Below are 14,356 nucleotides of genomic sequence, written 5' to 3'. Positions count from 1 at the left end.
ATTATTCTTATGTTCTGCTTAGTTGTTCTTACAGAAAAAAAGACAACACTGAGTTGTCGCTGACTATATTTCATTATTTTACTTTGTGGTACTGTCAAGTAAATTTTCTGTTTCTTTTTAAAAATAACAGTAACAACAAATAAATGTCATTACTTATTGACAAAACCATGACCCCAAGTTTCCAGCCAAGAAAGACGTGAATCGTCCTAACTCTAAGTAGAAATTTCAGAATAACCGAAAGACACAAATGTGCTTTTATCTTCAGCTGGAAAGAACTTTTTAAAGCTAATCCATCCATACTAGGTAGATAATCTAATTCATCCCTTCATTCTAAGCCTGAAAAAGTCTTCTTTAATTACAAAATCTATAGATTAATGAGAATTTATAATCTGGCACATAATTTCTCAATGGCTACTATATATTTTGGAATGACTATTTCTATTACACATAAATAAGATTTCATTTCTCACCCCTCACAATGAGTCCCTAAAATATTACACCCACCACATTTAAGGAAAGAAAGATGCTACATTCTACATTCAGAAGTCTACGTTCAGCCCATAGAAAAGTTCTGGGTTGGACACAATCAGCTATATATGTATGGTATTATTTTAAGAGACCTCAAGACGAAAGTTTTGTGTTTATAAAAAGCGAGCAGGTGTTCTTTCGGCAGTTTCGGGTGGGTGTGGGATATGGGATGTCTACAGCATATTAAATTGCAGTAAAAGCTTTCCAGAAACTAGACAGACCATAGACTGGGCTCAAAATGTGTCATTCCTCGCTTTTATACAGGTCACATGTATATTTAGTGTAACAAGTCAGGTCCCAAATCATACTGGATGCATTCTCCCTTCAAACTTGAGAGCAGCCCGTAAGAAAAATAAGACTCATTAAATTTTTAAAGTACTGATACCTTCCCTCTTCAATTTTGCTAGCAGTTCTAATACACTGAACCTACAGAGCTTTACTCCTGGTGTAGCCTGGGAAAGCCTCCCTGAATCAGTGACCTTTCCAGGGTATAGGATTAACAAGAGTCTGACTCTCACAAGATAAAGCTGTACCTTTCTTCACATTCAAAGGACGAGGGCAATTGCCTGCAATCAGCAGTGAATACAGCTTGTCTACACTGCCAGAGGCCTGCCAATCACTCTCCCTCCCTTTAAAAAATGGTTTTGAGGGCCGACTAGAATTTTTCAGCAGAGATCCAACCAACTGCAGTCAAGTTCATGCAGAAAAACAGGAAGGTAAGGCAAATCTCCGTTTTATTTCACATGGATCCCAAAACCTGTTTTGGAAAAAGACGACCTAACATTCTCCATTTTCATGGCAACTTCCTTGCCTTATTTTTAAAACCCTTCCTCTTTTATAACAGTTTCTGTGCATCTTTACTGTTTTGATCCCTTATTGTTGATTCAGTGGACAGGTGGGAAGCACCATACTGGGGGCTGGTATTCCAATCTTCCCCTGCTAAAGATGCCTTGTCTTTCACCTCCACTGCTCTCAATCAACTGATTCAGTCACAGATTATCAAGCATATAAAGGCAGAATGATCTTAATTTTTAAAGGATTTGAGAGTTCCTTAAATTGGCAGAAGTCGGAGTTAACATGTTATACTGATTTCTTTCCCAAGCCGATTCATTCCGACCTGTTTTGAAGGGTGGAGGGGGGAGAATGTGGCCATTGACCTGTATTCTCTGAATCTTCAGAAGGAGGCAGTGAAGGCACATTTCAGAAGAAATGAACAGTGATGTGCTCTCTCATACTTTCTATTCTAGCTTCCCCTTTCCCAAAGGCTCAAGATTCCAAATACGTAAACTTTTTTACATTCAGCACCAATAGCACAAAAGCTTGGGGTTTTTTTTCTGTATATATTGTGCCCCTGGCACAAGCTCATAGGGTTTCCTCACAGTGTGCAAGAGAGCTGCAGTTGATTTAAGGCTGTGAGATTTAAGATTGTGAGAGGTAAGGACGTGCCCCTCCCCTGCTCCCATTGCCTATGCATGGAACTAAACTTGTGCCTGGTACAATCAGAAATGTTCTCTCCCCTGGTATCTTTATTTATTCATTTTCCTCATCTGGAAACAGAACAATTGCTCTAAAATTAACCCTGTCAGGTCTTCACGGCCATCACAGTAATAGGCACAAATTCTAATTTGGTCCCTGGATCGTATTTCTTGTCGGTATTTTAGTTTTAAATAGGCATCTAAGTCTATGCCTCCACCAATCTCCTAATTTTGAAACCCCTTTCTGCCCTTTTGGTTTCTAGTTCTTCCATGACAGAGCTATCCAAAGGGAGTATAGGATTTCTCCAACAAAGCCTAATTCACTTCACAGGCCATGGCGGAAATCTGACCCCCTCACCACAATCAACAAGAATCAAGCCATTAGGACTCTCAGAAAGTTGCTAATCACTCCTTTTTACCCTTTGGATCAGAGAGCAACTCGGAACTTACCCCTCCTTCCAGAGGGCTCGCTATCCACCCAAGTTCTCCCTGAACAGATCTGGAATCCAATAAGGTAACTGCAAGAAAACAAAGGAAAATGGATTAATTTCCAATTGCAAAAAAGCCAATACTACAAAAACCATTTGCCTGAGCGTTTCCATATGTTCTGGGGGTGTGCATATCCAACTCTGATCAAAACCTAAACTCAGTCTCACTTATGTAAATAATCATTACTTACTTGATCTTCTCCCCTCTTTAAATCTGCACATTCTTATTTATTTAACTTGCTTAGCATTTAAAATTCCATCCCAGGCCTGAGCTGATTCATTTTCTAAAAAGGATGAATAGAGAATCTCAAGTACAATTCAAAAAATAAATATATCTATGTAGGGCAGCTACACTCCAGAGCAAAATCAGCATTCATCTCTGTCTGGTATCTACTAGAGTTATTTGTTTTTGCAAGTTTCAGATGACCACATAACTCATCATCATGGTGACAGAACCACAAGTGAATTCTAACAGAGTATTCAAAGGGTCATGAAAAGGCTCTCTCCTCTACAATTTCTTTTTTCCCTCCCCCACCAAATAAAGAGGCCCCGGATGTGGTATCCGCTGCTTTTTTAAAATATCCAAGTTTCAAAGGGTGTAATGGCAGACCTGTAGAATTTAGGATGCTAACACACTGGAATACTCTTCCCCAGGTCTTTTGGAGGACAACCAGAGACTCGTCCTCAGCCTAGGAGGAAATCACTGGTTTGAATTTTAGGTGAAGGAGTGCAGCCTAATAGATTTAATGTTTGTGCTTCACCTAAGCGTGTGTGTCAAAGCTCAGGAACAGGGAAGCCGGCTACAGAGCTGCTATCCCCCACCCAGGCTGGAACTGTCCTAGGCACCGAGGACATTTTAAAGGACACAATGGATTCCTAACCTCTCCACATTCTCTTTCCCACCGAGATCTGCAGGCCTGGGGGTCGAAAGGCCCATCTCAAAGGAACCACTGGGTTATTAATTTGATCAGTGAGGCTGGCTCTTTAGGCTGGAGGAGGGGTGGGAATGGGGAGCCCTCATCCTTGCTCCTGGGCATTCCGACTCTCCATCTCACCCCTAGGCCCCTGAATTCTGCCCACCTTCCCTCATTCCATTCCCAAGTCAAAGGAGTTAAAAACAGCTGCTTTCTCCTGGTTTTCCCGAGGAGACTGAATTCCTAGGGTCTCTTAATTATTTTAAAATGTAGAGCCTTCCCTGGGTCGCTCCCGCCCGGAGTTGCGCCCCCCCTCCTCATTCCCTCTTCTTGGTCCCTAGAGAAAAGCCCGCTACATCCATTTGGATTTATGTAAGGTGGATTAGGGACACAAAGGGAACAATAAGACCCAATTTACAAAAAAAGGGAGGGAGTAGAAAGGGAGGGTAAAAGGGAGAAAAGGAAACGTGATGGGAATAAAAAGCAACAAAATGAATTAATTTTTAGGGGGGAGGAGGGGCCGGAGGGGGGGAAACACTCCCCCCCCTTCGTTCTACATCAGCCTACATCTCCATCAACACCGTGTTTGTCTAACGCTCCCAAGTTTTCCTTCCAAAAGAAAAGGCAAGAAAGGGGAGGGGGAAAAAAGGAAAAAAGAAAGAAAGAAAAAGAAAAGAAAAAAAGAAAAGAAAATCTCCGTTACGTCTGGAGCCAGAGAGGTCTCGAGGGACGTCCTAACAAGTGTGCGAAGTAGTCGGGAGAAAGCGAGATCCATGATTCCACTAAAAGGAATGACCCTGGGGACCGAGGGACCGCAGCGACCGAGATGGCACCAGAAGTCAGTTAAGAAGAAGGGAGGAGATCGAGAGGGTGGGAGAGCGCCCCTTTCCTCCCAAACAGTGTCTGCCGGCAGGTGTGTGAATCTCTCCCAGCCGCCTTCTGGCGAGCTCTGGGTACCGGCTGCCCAGCCAAGGCTAAGTTGGTTTTTGGCTCCCTCCTTCGGAACAGGGAAAATGATAGATAGTGCAGGGATGCACGGACGGATTCTGGAGAGATGGACGCCTGAATAGATGGATAGATGGATAGATGGATGGGGGAGGGCGCGGGACGGGGGTGCTGTGAAAGAGTCGACGAGACCGGTGCAAGGCTAGATGCACGCTGACTCGAGCACAAGCAGCACCGAACAGAGGCGCACACTATCAGGGCACTCACGCATAGGCACACAATCGTCCGCGTCCACGCGGGCACCCGCGCACCCACATACACACATTTGCGCGCGCGCGCGTACACACACAGACTCACGCTGACACACACACACACACACACATTCAATTCGCCTTTCTCTGAGATCATCAGAAACTAAATGATCAACACCCACCTCCCCTACACAGAAACAGACACAATCTTTCCAGCACGTCCGAAGAGACGCGCAGAAAACAGCACCCAGACGGGTCCAGTCGGCCCCGCGCGTTCCATCCAAACTAACCCAGTGTATAGTTCTGGGGGCAAAAAGCAAAAACTACTACGTTCAACTTGCCAGCGGGTCCCCAGGTCTGAGGGGTGATCTGAAGAGAGTGGGGCCCCGTAGGCCAGCGATCGCACACCCGGAGCGCGCGGCCCAGCGGGGAGAAAGGTGTCTGACGCCGGGTGCTACAGAAACCAGGTCACTGGCGACCTGCGAGCGGCGCCACGACCGCTGTGCAGCCGAGGCCCCGCAGCCGGGTCCCGGGAAGCCCAGGGCTCGGGAAACTTTGCAGAAACCTTGAGCTCCAAGGCTTTCGCAGGAACCCGAGAGCACCAAACACTCACTTAGATCCAGGCTTCCGTTCCCCCCTTGACCGGGGCTGGGTTGGGAGCGGTGATAGGGAACGCTACGTCCAAATAATTTATTATTATTTTTTGTTTGTTTGTTTAGTCCTGGCGTTGGCTCTAGTGTACCCCCTGGGGCTCCTGGAGCCGGCCTCGCCCGCGGATGCTGATAAACTTTGTCCTTTCGCTACAAACTTGGGTAGCCCAGCCGAATGCAGGGTCACCGCCCGGGGAAGGCTGCCCGGCAGCTTCCCCACTCCCCTTCGCGGATCCTCTCGTCCGGGCCCCCTTCTCCGGAGTCGGGGCGCACCGCTCACGCCGGGATCCCCTCACACCCTCCGGCCTTGCGCTCCCGGGGGCCATTCACCCGCAGATCCACCTCTCTGCCCGGGACCACAGAAGGACCGCCTCGGTCTTACCTTCATTCGCGGGGTACACCCTGGAACCGGTGACAGCGTCGCAAATCCCAAAGAGAAACGAAAAGAGAACGAAATAGAAAATCCCAGCCATGGTTCGCCGGTGCCAACGCTGCTCCTGCCGCTTCTATCCCAGTGGAATAAATGCTTAAGTTAGGAGTGCAGCAGGCTGAAGACATTGCCAAGGGGGTGGGCCCAGCCCGTGACGTTCACCCGCCAGTCCGGGGCCCGCGGCCAATAGTGGCGCAGACGGGACAGCCTAGCCCCGCCCCACTGAGCAGAGCCCGCCCCGAGGCCCTGCCCCCTCCGGGCTCGGTGGGGCGCGCGGTCTCCCGCGGCCCTCTGGGCCCCAGCTCTGCGGGGTTCCTCCCCCCGCCGGAGGGAGACGGCGTGATCCCCGGACCTCACCTCAGGGGTCCAGCCCTTGGGCAGCAGAAGGAGCTTCGAAGACTGAATTGACTGGGGGGAATCCGAGGAAGATTGGCAACCCCCTCCCTCCCCGGGGCCCCCCACCCCCCCGCCACGGGCGGCTTGAGATAGAGGAAAAGGTTCCTTTACTGCAATAAAATAAGTATAAAGTTGACCTGCCTCTTTGCTGTTGCTCTTTTCTGAGGGTCGAAGCGTTCGCGTCTCGCGCGCGGGGGCTGGCGCACCGCCTCTGCCACCCTCAGCTACCTTGCCCTGTTTGTGTCTTTATGGCGCATCTCCAAATGAAATGCTCTTTGGGGGAGTTCTGTGGTTTGATTATGTCTTTCTTCCCTGGTTCCCCAGCTGCCTGGAAAGCAGGGACCTAATCGGTCCCCAAAGTCCAGGGCCTCTCCCGGCGGGAGGCAAGGCTCAGCCACAGTCTCCAGAGACGGAACCAGTGACTTTCTAGCAACGGAGAAGAACCCTCTGGTTGCACCTCGCGTTCACGCAGCGCGTCTCTTCCCGGCCCCGGGACAGGGCTTCCCATCGCGCCAGGACGCCCCGAGAAGGCCGGGCCTGAGCTGCAGGGAACCGGCTGCGTGTTTCCCCGGGGATCGTCCCGGGAACCAGGCCTGGTCAATCCCAGGCGCCGGGGCAGAAGCGAAGGGCGTGAAGTGGGAGCGTGGGTACCTGCTGCTGCCCAGACCCCGCAGGTGGGGACTCGGAGGCTGCCCGGCGCGGTTGCTGCAGCTCTGCCCTCCGACGGTTCCCGGGCGCTGCTGGGGACCGCTCTCCGCGCCCCGGGCGCGGTGGCGGACGGCAGAAGCGGCGGAAATCCTCGCAGCTGCCCCCACCCAGGCGCCAAGAGTGTCACTGTCAACCTCCGGGGACGTAGGCCCCACCGAGCCTTGGTCTGTCCCCAGATGTCCGGGCTGCGAGAGCAGCCACCTGAGCGCCGCCCGGCGACCGTAACGTGGCGGGCGGCCCGGGGACCGGACCCCCGACGCGACTCGGAGCGTTTCTCCCGACGTTTAAAGGGGCCGGATTCCCGACTTGGCCTCCTCCCCCCCTCCGCTCCCAGGCTACCCCTCCTCTGTCTCCCTCCAGGGTAGGACCGAGTTTTTCTCCGGGGCGAGGGTCCCAGCGGGTGGGCGAGCGGACACCTCCGCGGGGAGGTGGAAGCGCCTTTCCCGCTCAAGCAGCGGCTCATCGTGAGGCAACCGCGCCACCTGCCGGCCTGACTCGGGAGTGCGCGGCCCCCGCGGAAGGGCGAGCGGACAAAGGCTGCAACCCGCAACCCGCAGAGCGGAGGTGTGGCCGTGGGGCACATTTTCATCCGCGCTCCCACGTCCCGCGCACCCTGGCCACTCCTGCGGTGTGGTGGCGGGGGGTGGTGCAGAGGACCCAGGAGTCGTGCTTCTCGCCAGCTGGGTTACGGAAAATGGAATCAAGGAGAAACTCATAGTCAATATCCCCAGGGCTGCCTGAGTAGCTGCGGTCCCTAGAAAACAAAACAAAACAAAACAAAACAAAAGACAGGAATCCTAGATAAAACAGCAAGAGATAAGGCGGTGTGGAGGAGAGCGGATCGCGGCCACGGCTTCAGGTCCTTGGCCCCCGCAGCCCATCGTGCCTCCTCGTGGTTGGAGAGCCGCACCCTTGCAAACTCAGAACCCGGCAACTTTTTTTTTTGAGCGCGCTTGGCGAGGCTGTGAGCAGTAGCTGTGTGCGTGGTGGTCTCGGGGGACAGCTTGTGCGGGGCCCCAAGTATTTTGCCTTCTCGGTGAAAGACCTCCTGAAATGTCACAGTGTGAGGAAGTGGATTTCAGTTATTGTAGCTACTGTTTTCACACAAGTAAAAAGGGGAAAAATGCACACGGGGGGATTTATAGGTATGTGTATGTATCAATTATTTAAGTAACTGCACGAAGTCCCTTTAAGGGATTCACTTCTAGCTTCTTTCGTGTGTCTTCCTGAGCTTTATAGGAAAAGAAGATGAAATATTGGTCCCCTGCATTTGGCACAACGACTGGAAAGAGGAAAGAGCAGTTTGAATTCTGTCTAAAACCTTTTTAAACAATAGGTACAGGTTGCCTCTCTGCACGAGTTTGAGTTGTATGTGGTGGAATGGGAAATTGCCCGCCTCCTTAAAAACAGTGAAATTTCTAGAACATGTACCACGTTTCCCCTCCTGGGATATGCACGCTGAATATTAAAGCCTTCGCAGCCACAGCTGTCTGAAGGCAAGGCTTCATCTGCTAGGGCACATTCAGTGACTCCCCCTTTTTGTGTCCCATTTTCGTTTTTCAGATCCCAAAGCAACCCAATAACCTGGAGAACCAAAAGGCAAGAAATTCAAACCTGGAAAACTGAACTATAACTTCCTCTTTCAAGAATTTCTGAGATGAAAATCAGAAATGAACTACTGAAAATTCTGTCCACTGTGACTACCCAGAGGAAAAGTTCTCTAACCTAACAGGCAAGGTTCTTTTCCAAAATAGGGCAAAAGTGAAAACAAAGATAGCGGCCCAGTCCATCAGCAGTGTGGAACCACCCCCCAAACACACGCACACTTTACTGGAAAACACCTAAGAATTTTCAAGCATTTGAGAGAATTTACAACACATCAATAGCTCACTGGTGTCATGAGCATACAATAGAATACCATAATCTCAAAAAGTACCTAAAACCACCTTCTTTTAAAATAAATTAGCGTGGCTCAGTCAGTTAAGCATCTGCCTTCAGCTCAGGTCATGATCCCAGGGTCCTGGGATCCAGTCCCATATCGGCTCCCTGCTCAGTGGGAAGCCTGTTTCTCCCTCTTACTCTGCCCCTCCCCCTCGCTTGGGCTCTCTCTGGCTCACTCTCTCTCTCTCTCCCCCCCTCTTTCAAATAAATAAATAAAATCTTTAAAAAAAAAAAAGAAAGAAAGAAAATAAATTAGCTTGACTCCAGAGGAAAACACCTTAAATGCTGTGAGAATTCGAGACGATTTTGAATCCATTAAGAGATGTGTCAAAATACATGTGCTTATAAGCTTAATGAATATAGTAATCCAATATCTCAAAAACTTGGATAGATTTTTTTTTTCCTTTGTTTACAGTGCCTGTCACAAAGACTTGGGCTTCCAAGTCCATCTTAAATGTTAGGTTGAATTAAGGTTCATTTTCAGAGGTCTTTCTGATTTGCAAAGACATTTTAAAATAGCACCAAGTATCTCAGAGTTTCTGCCTCTCCAGGGAGGGCCAGTTTCACCAAAGTGGTGAGAAAAGGGACTTTGACCTGTGGACAAGTAAGCAATGACCGAATTCTTGCAAGACCAGAGACAGGATAACAACAAGAAGACGAATCCACGCTGCCTTTTACTGAACACTTCGCTAGATTTTTTTTTTTTTTAAGATTTTATTTATTTGACAGAGCGAGAGAGATAGTGAGAGCAGGAACACAAGCAGGGGGAGTGGGAGAATGAGAAGCAGACTCCCTGCTGAGCAGGGAGCCCGATGCGGGGCTCAATCCCAGGACCCTGGGATCATGACCTGAGCCAAAGGCAGACGCTTAACGACTGAGCAGGCGCCCCCTAGATTTTTTTTTTTTTAAGATTTTATTAATTTATTTGTCAGAGAGAGAGCGCGCGCACAAGCAGGGGGGAGGGGCAGGCAGAGGGAGAGGGAGAAGCAGGCTCCCCCCTTGAGCAGATAGCTTGATGCAGGACTCGATCCCAGGACCCTGGGATCATGACCTGAGCTGAAGGCAGACGCTTAACCCACTGAGCCACCCAGGCGCCCCAATCCGCTGGATTTTTTTTTTAATGAGTTTAGCTGGATTTCCCTGGACATAAGTCTTGTTATCAGTGAAACGGAACCCCCAGCAGTACCGTGAAGGATTTGGCCATTGCCGGGAGCAGGGATTTCAAGACAGACATCTAGCTGGTCTTTTACCAGTTGTGTGTCTGTGGGTAAGTTATTCAACCTCTCTGAGATATGGTTTCCTCATGTGTGAATTGTAGTTATGTGATTCTTCTAAAACGTGGATGAATTTTGTAGAGCACCTGGTATAATGCCTGGCACGTGGTGGACAGTTATTACTCTCAAATAATATTTCACTAATAACTATTTAACAGTTAATCACTTAATATTAATCATTTAATATCACCAGTTTAATATCAATAATTTAATGTTATTAAGTGAGAAATCATGTGTTCAGCTTGAAGCTTCTTTTCTACGAGGAAACTGGGCACAATGACTCATGCTTGTGCTCCATGGGAGGAGAATGTTTTATTTCACCAACTCTAAAATTCTAAATTCTTCAAGAAATTCTAAATTCTTCCCTTCCTACGTTGTTGATTTATTACAACTCACCATCAACTCATATTCCCTAGATGGTACAGTTGGATTTGAAACTAGAGGTAGTACTTACCTCCAAATTTAATAGTTTCAAAAACAGTTAAGTGAAAACAAGGTGCAGAGAACCCCAAATCCGACAACTAAATCAAAATATTGGTGATCAGGAATAACCAAAGCTCCATCGAATGACATAGCCACCTTGGTCAGGAAGACGCTCCTGCCCCTGAGCCACCACCTGAAATATTGTAACCTGAAACAACGTTTGGTGAGCTTCCTAAAGCTTCCAGAAAACCCTTTTGGAGACTTCATCCTTTGATGTCAAGGCTTTGATGCTATTTCTGATGCAAATAAGAAGCAGGACTCTTGTTAGCCCTTGACAACTGAGTGGGAAAAATGGCCACAGAGCCCAGGTCCTGACGAGTCAGAAGAGTGAGGGCAAGACACAGGAAAAAAGGCTCCCCGAGTCACTGAGATGGAAAAGGACAAAAGCTTTCTCCAGGAAGAAAGCTTTTCAGAAACTTTGGCGCCGTACCCGAATTTTAATTCAGTTCTAGCAAACATTTGTCACGTGCCTACTGTATACCAAACACCACATGTTTAATGTGTTAAAAGTTTCTTCCCAGCCCTGACCATTCATGACACCTACCACCCAGGGATGTGGGGGCTGAGCAGAAACCATCAGGAACATTCTGTCATCCTTGGGGCCACCAAGAGGGAGGTGGAGAGAGAGGAAGACCCTCAGTTCAGTCCTGGGGCAACTCTAGACCCCCCCCAAGAACTAAATATTTTGTAGAGACAGTGACCCTTTCTTCAGGAGAATTTGGAGGAGGTCATTAGCATCTGTTTTTTGGCTGCATTGGGAACATGAGTTAAACATTGAAACTATTTTATTTCGTTAGTGTGAAAGAAAAGGTTGTTTACTTGGAACTCTTCAATACGATACTTATAAAATGCTGTTCACTCCTTCTAACTCAAAATATCAACATAAGGCTTCAAGTTACAGCGATTAAATACTTTACTATATAATAGCTATATTGATTTATGATCCTTAAAAAAACTGGGAATTATAGTTGTTTTATAATGAAAAACTAATGATAATATATATGTGAATAACATAAACTGGCACAACTTTTTTTAGCCATTTTTAGAAGAGACATAATTATCTGGTTAGAGAACCAATTTATGGAAGAACTGCAAAAGCCCTCTTTTTTTTTTTCCTGAAAAACAATGTGTAATTGCAATGAAATGCCGTTAAGAAAAAGAACATAACCATGAACATACTTTATGATTTACTGCATAATGAGAATGTAAGTTTGGAAACCTAACTTTTCTTTTCCCCATCATAGTCTAAAGCGTTTACCAAGTATTTATGTCCCAAACACTTGTTTTGTAATTTCAAAAGATCTCTGAATAGTCTAACGATGTCTAAAATGAGATAATGTATTTCCTTTTGTACAACGTAAGTCCTGTAAATGCTTGTTTAGATAATAAAGGCTTATAAGTGTATTTACAGAGGAAATGTTACTTTGGATATTATATTTATATATTATTTCTGTAGCCTAATCATTTATGCCACACAGTAAATAGGAAAAGCCTTTTCCCTGCAACAGATGATATCTCTTGACTCTATTCAAAGGCGCTAAGAGAAAACTCAGTCAAAACTCCAAGAAACATAGTAGAGGCTCTTTCCTGCATCACATACTACTTGAGCTCCACTGTAAATTAATGAAAGCTTATTGAAATCGATTGAACATAAATAAAATCCCTCTATAAAGAAATACAAAAGTGAGATTCATGAACATGGTTTAGTTAGAACTAGCATTATTGCGGGGGAGGGGGGCATTCTGGATATATGATGTGGAAAAACAATGAAGAATTTCTATAAAATAAATGCTAGCCCAGGAGTGTATGCATAAGGTTGTATGTGGTGCAGGAAAGCATATACTATCTTCCACTAAGTTACATGGAGAATCACTTTTTGTTAGACCTTGACTATCTGCACAACTAAACTGGTGTGAATTCAGGCAAACAATGAGTTATTTGAAGGAGGGAGGTAAAAGAATTTATTTAGTAGTAAAAGAATTCAGGTAGTAACGGATCATTTGACTCAAGGTGACATTTAAAGTATATCAATTCAACCACTTGTTTTTCCTCTTATTAAATTCTATGTGTATGCAGCCCCGGCTTTCTTTTTGCTAGGCAATGACAGAAAGAGTTAAAAATTAGGCATGAAAATACAGATAATGGTATTTCCATGAGATTTATTATTTAAACTGGTGCAAGTAGCCTTCTGAGAACAGCACCCTAAACCATCTCTAGCTGGATTGGGGATGGTGTTGGTGCCAATTTGGAATAAATCTTTCTTCTGTAGAGAACATTAGTACATTGCAAATACCATAGGGTTTATCTCCTGAGATTTGATGTTTCACTCTGATATTCAGGATTAACATGTGGGATAATTTACATATATCGTCATTTTTTAAATATGTCATCACTTTTAAGTATGTCACCTTTATCTCTTGCAGCTCTGAATTAAAACAAATTTGAATCAAAACATGCACAGGTGATTATGAGAGAGATTCCAACATACATTAACTAAGAGTGAGGTCCCATCGCTGCAACTTCGACCTGCCTATTTATACTACATTAGACACCTATCAGAGGTAATTGAACATTGACAGGATATTAATCAAGTCTGTTCCATTAAATGGTCAGTTGACTGCAGCTCAGTAAAGCTGGGCCCCATTTCCTCTGTGTGTCTCATTATGTTCTCATTTGAAACTTTTATAGTTTTCAGTCGGATTGTTATCATTTAAAACACTTTGATAAATGCCTACTTGTACCCATAATGCCTAGCAGGCCACCCTGGTTAACTTACTCGCAAAACTTATTCGCAATGCAGAAATCACCGCAAGGTAATAAGAAAATTTAGGATGCTTTGGGTCTTTCCACTAACAGCTGTCTTCAGCAATATACTTCTTGTGCCATTTTACAATATGTGTTACAGATTTACTTATAAACCTGGGTGCTGTTTTAAAAACCTGGCTTCGATTAAAAATAAGATTAGCTGGTTTTAAAGCTCCTAAAGCCTTCGAAGTCTGAACAGGTCTGTGATTTAGAACCTTCCTCTTGCTGTGTTCTGATTGAATCTCCTCGGCTTTCTGTTTTTTTCCATGTCCACCTACACCCAGCTGTCCATCTTCCTGCAACCTTTTTGCTGTCAGTCAAGTGACAGCCTTGGATAGAAGCTTTGTGTACCAAGGCCTCCTGAGGCCCAGCACCACATTTAGATGGAAAAGGGTAGGGGGGATATAACAAATTCTTCTTGGAAAGCTGGGGGTGGGAGGGTAGCGGTGGGGCAGTTTGGGCCCACAGCCCTTCAGAAACTGCTTTCGCAAACACACGCAAAAATGCAAACCCATATACCAAACCCCCACATCTGTAGTCAGCACCAATGTGATGGAAAATCACCCCCGGGAGGGCAGCATTCCAAGGCTTGGGGATGCAAAGAATTAAGCACCCATGCTGAATTTTATTGGGGGCTTGGAATCCAAGAATAGACCAGTTTCTCTCCTAGTGTGAGTGATCAGATGTGTCTAGCTTCCCCTTTCTTGGACTGACTGATTCTAAGCCGACTTGTAAGTACTAACATCTCTTCATAAAAATGGCCTGGGAATATTTGTTTTTGCTAATCGTAGAGTAACTGGAGGGATGTTCTGCTTCTGACTCTGTGGGGCTTGCATCCTGCACAATTTAATGTCTTAATATTGGAAGGAGGTTGCATCCTATAATATGAGGCCACACTATGGAGACATTTCTGTTTGTACAGTAGATTACTTCCCTGAAAAGTCAGGTAGGTCATCAGCATAAATGAGAACTTTGATCTCTAGAAAGACTCCCTGAATTAAGATGTAGACCTTATTTTAATTACTTTGATTTTTTTTTTTGGTGCCATCTGCATTCTGATTAGAGTCT

General features: G+C 46.2%; 1 protein-coding gene across 2 annotated transcripts in view; it reads right to left on the bottom strand.

The window, feature by feature from the left end:
* The window catches only part of EPHA4 (EPH receptor A4), a 141,024-nt gene extending 133,984 nt beyond the window's left edge, over nt 1-7,040 (bottom strand). Inside the window, exons 1-3 of one of the 2 annotated variants that reach the window (XM_032401304.1) lie at nt 6,729-7,040; nt 5,634-5,757; nt 2,454-2,521 (exon numbers count right to left, since the gene is read on the bottom strand). In XM_032401304.1, coding sequence (XP_032257195.1) covers nt 2,454-2,521; nt 5,634-5,724 — 159 coding nt within the window. In that variant the 5' untranslated portion in view covers nt 5,725-5,757; nt 6,729-7,040. The remainder of the gene's footprint in view (nt 1-2,453; nt 2,522-5,633; nt 5,758-6,728) is intronic. The other variant, XM_032401302.1, reaches the window with a different exon arrangement.
* Nucleotides 7,041-14,356: the final 7,316 nt, after the last annotated feature.

This window comes from Phoca vitulina, unplaced genomic scaffold, assembly GCF_004348235.1.
Source record: "Phoca vitulina isolate PV1807 unplaced genomic scaffold, GSC_HSeal_1.0 scaffold1, whole genome shotgun sequence".
Taxonomy (NCBI): Eukaryota; Metazoa; Chordata; class Mammalia; order Carnivora; family Phocidae; genus Phoca; species Phoca vitulina.
The sequence above is the reverse complement of the archived record's forward strand: the minus strand, read 5'-3'. Positions and strand labels throughout refer to the sequence as shown.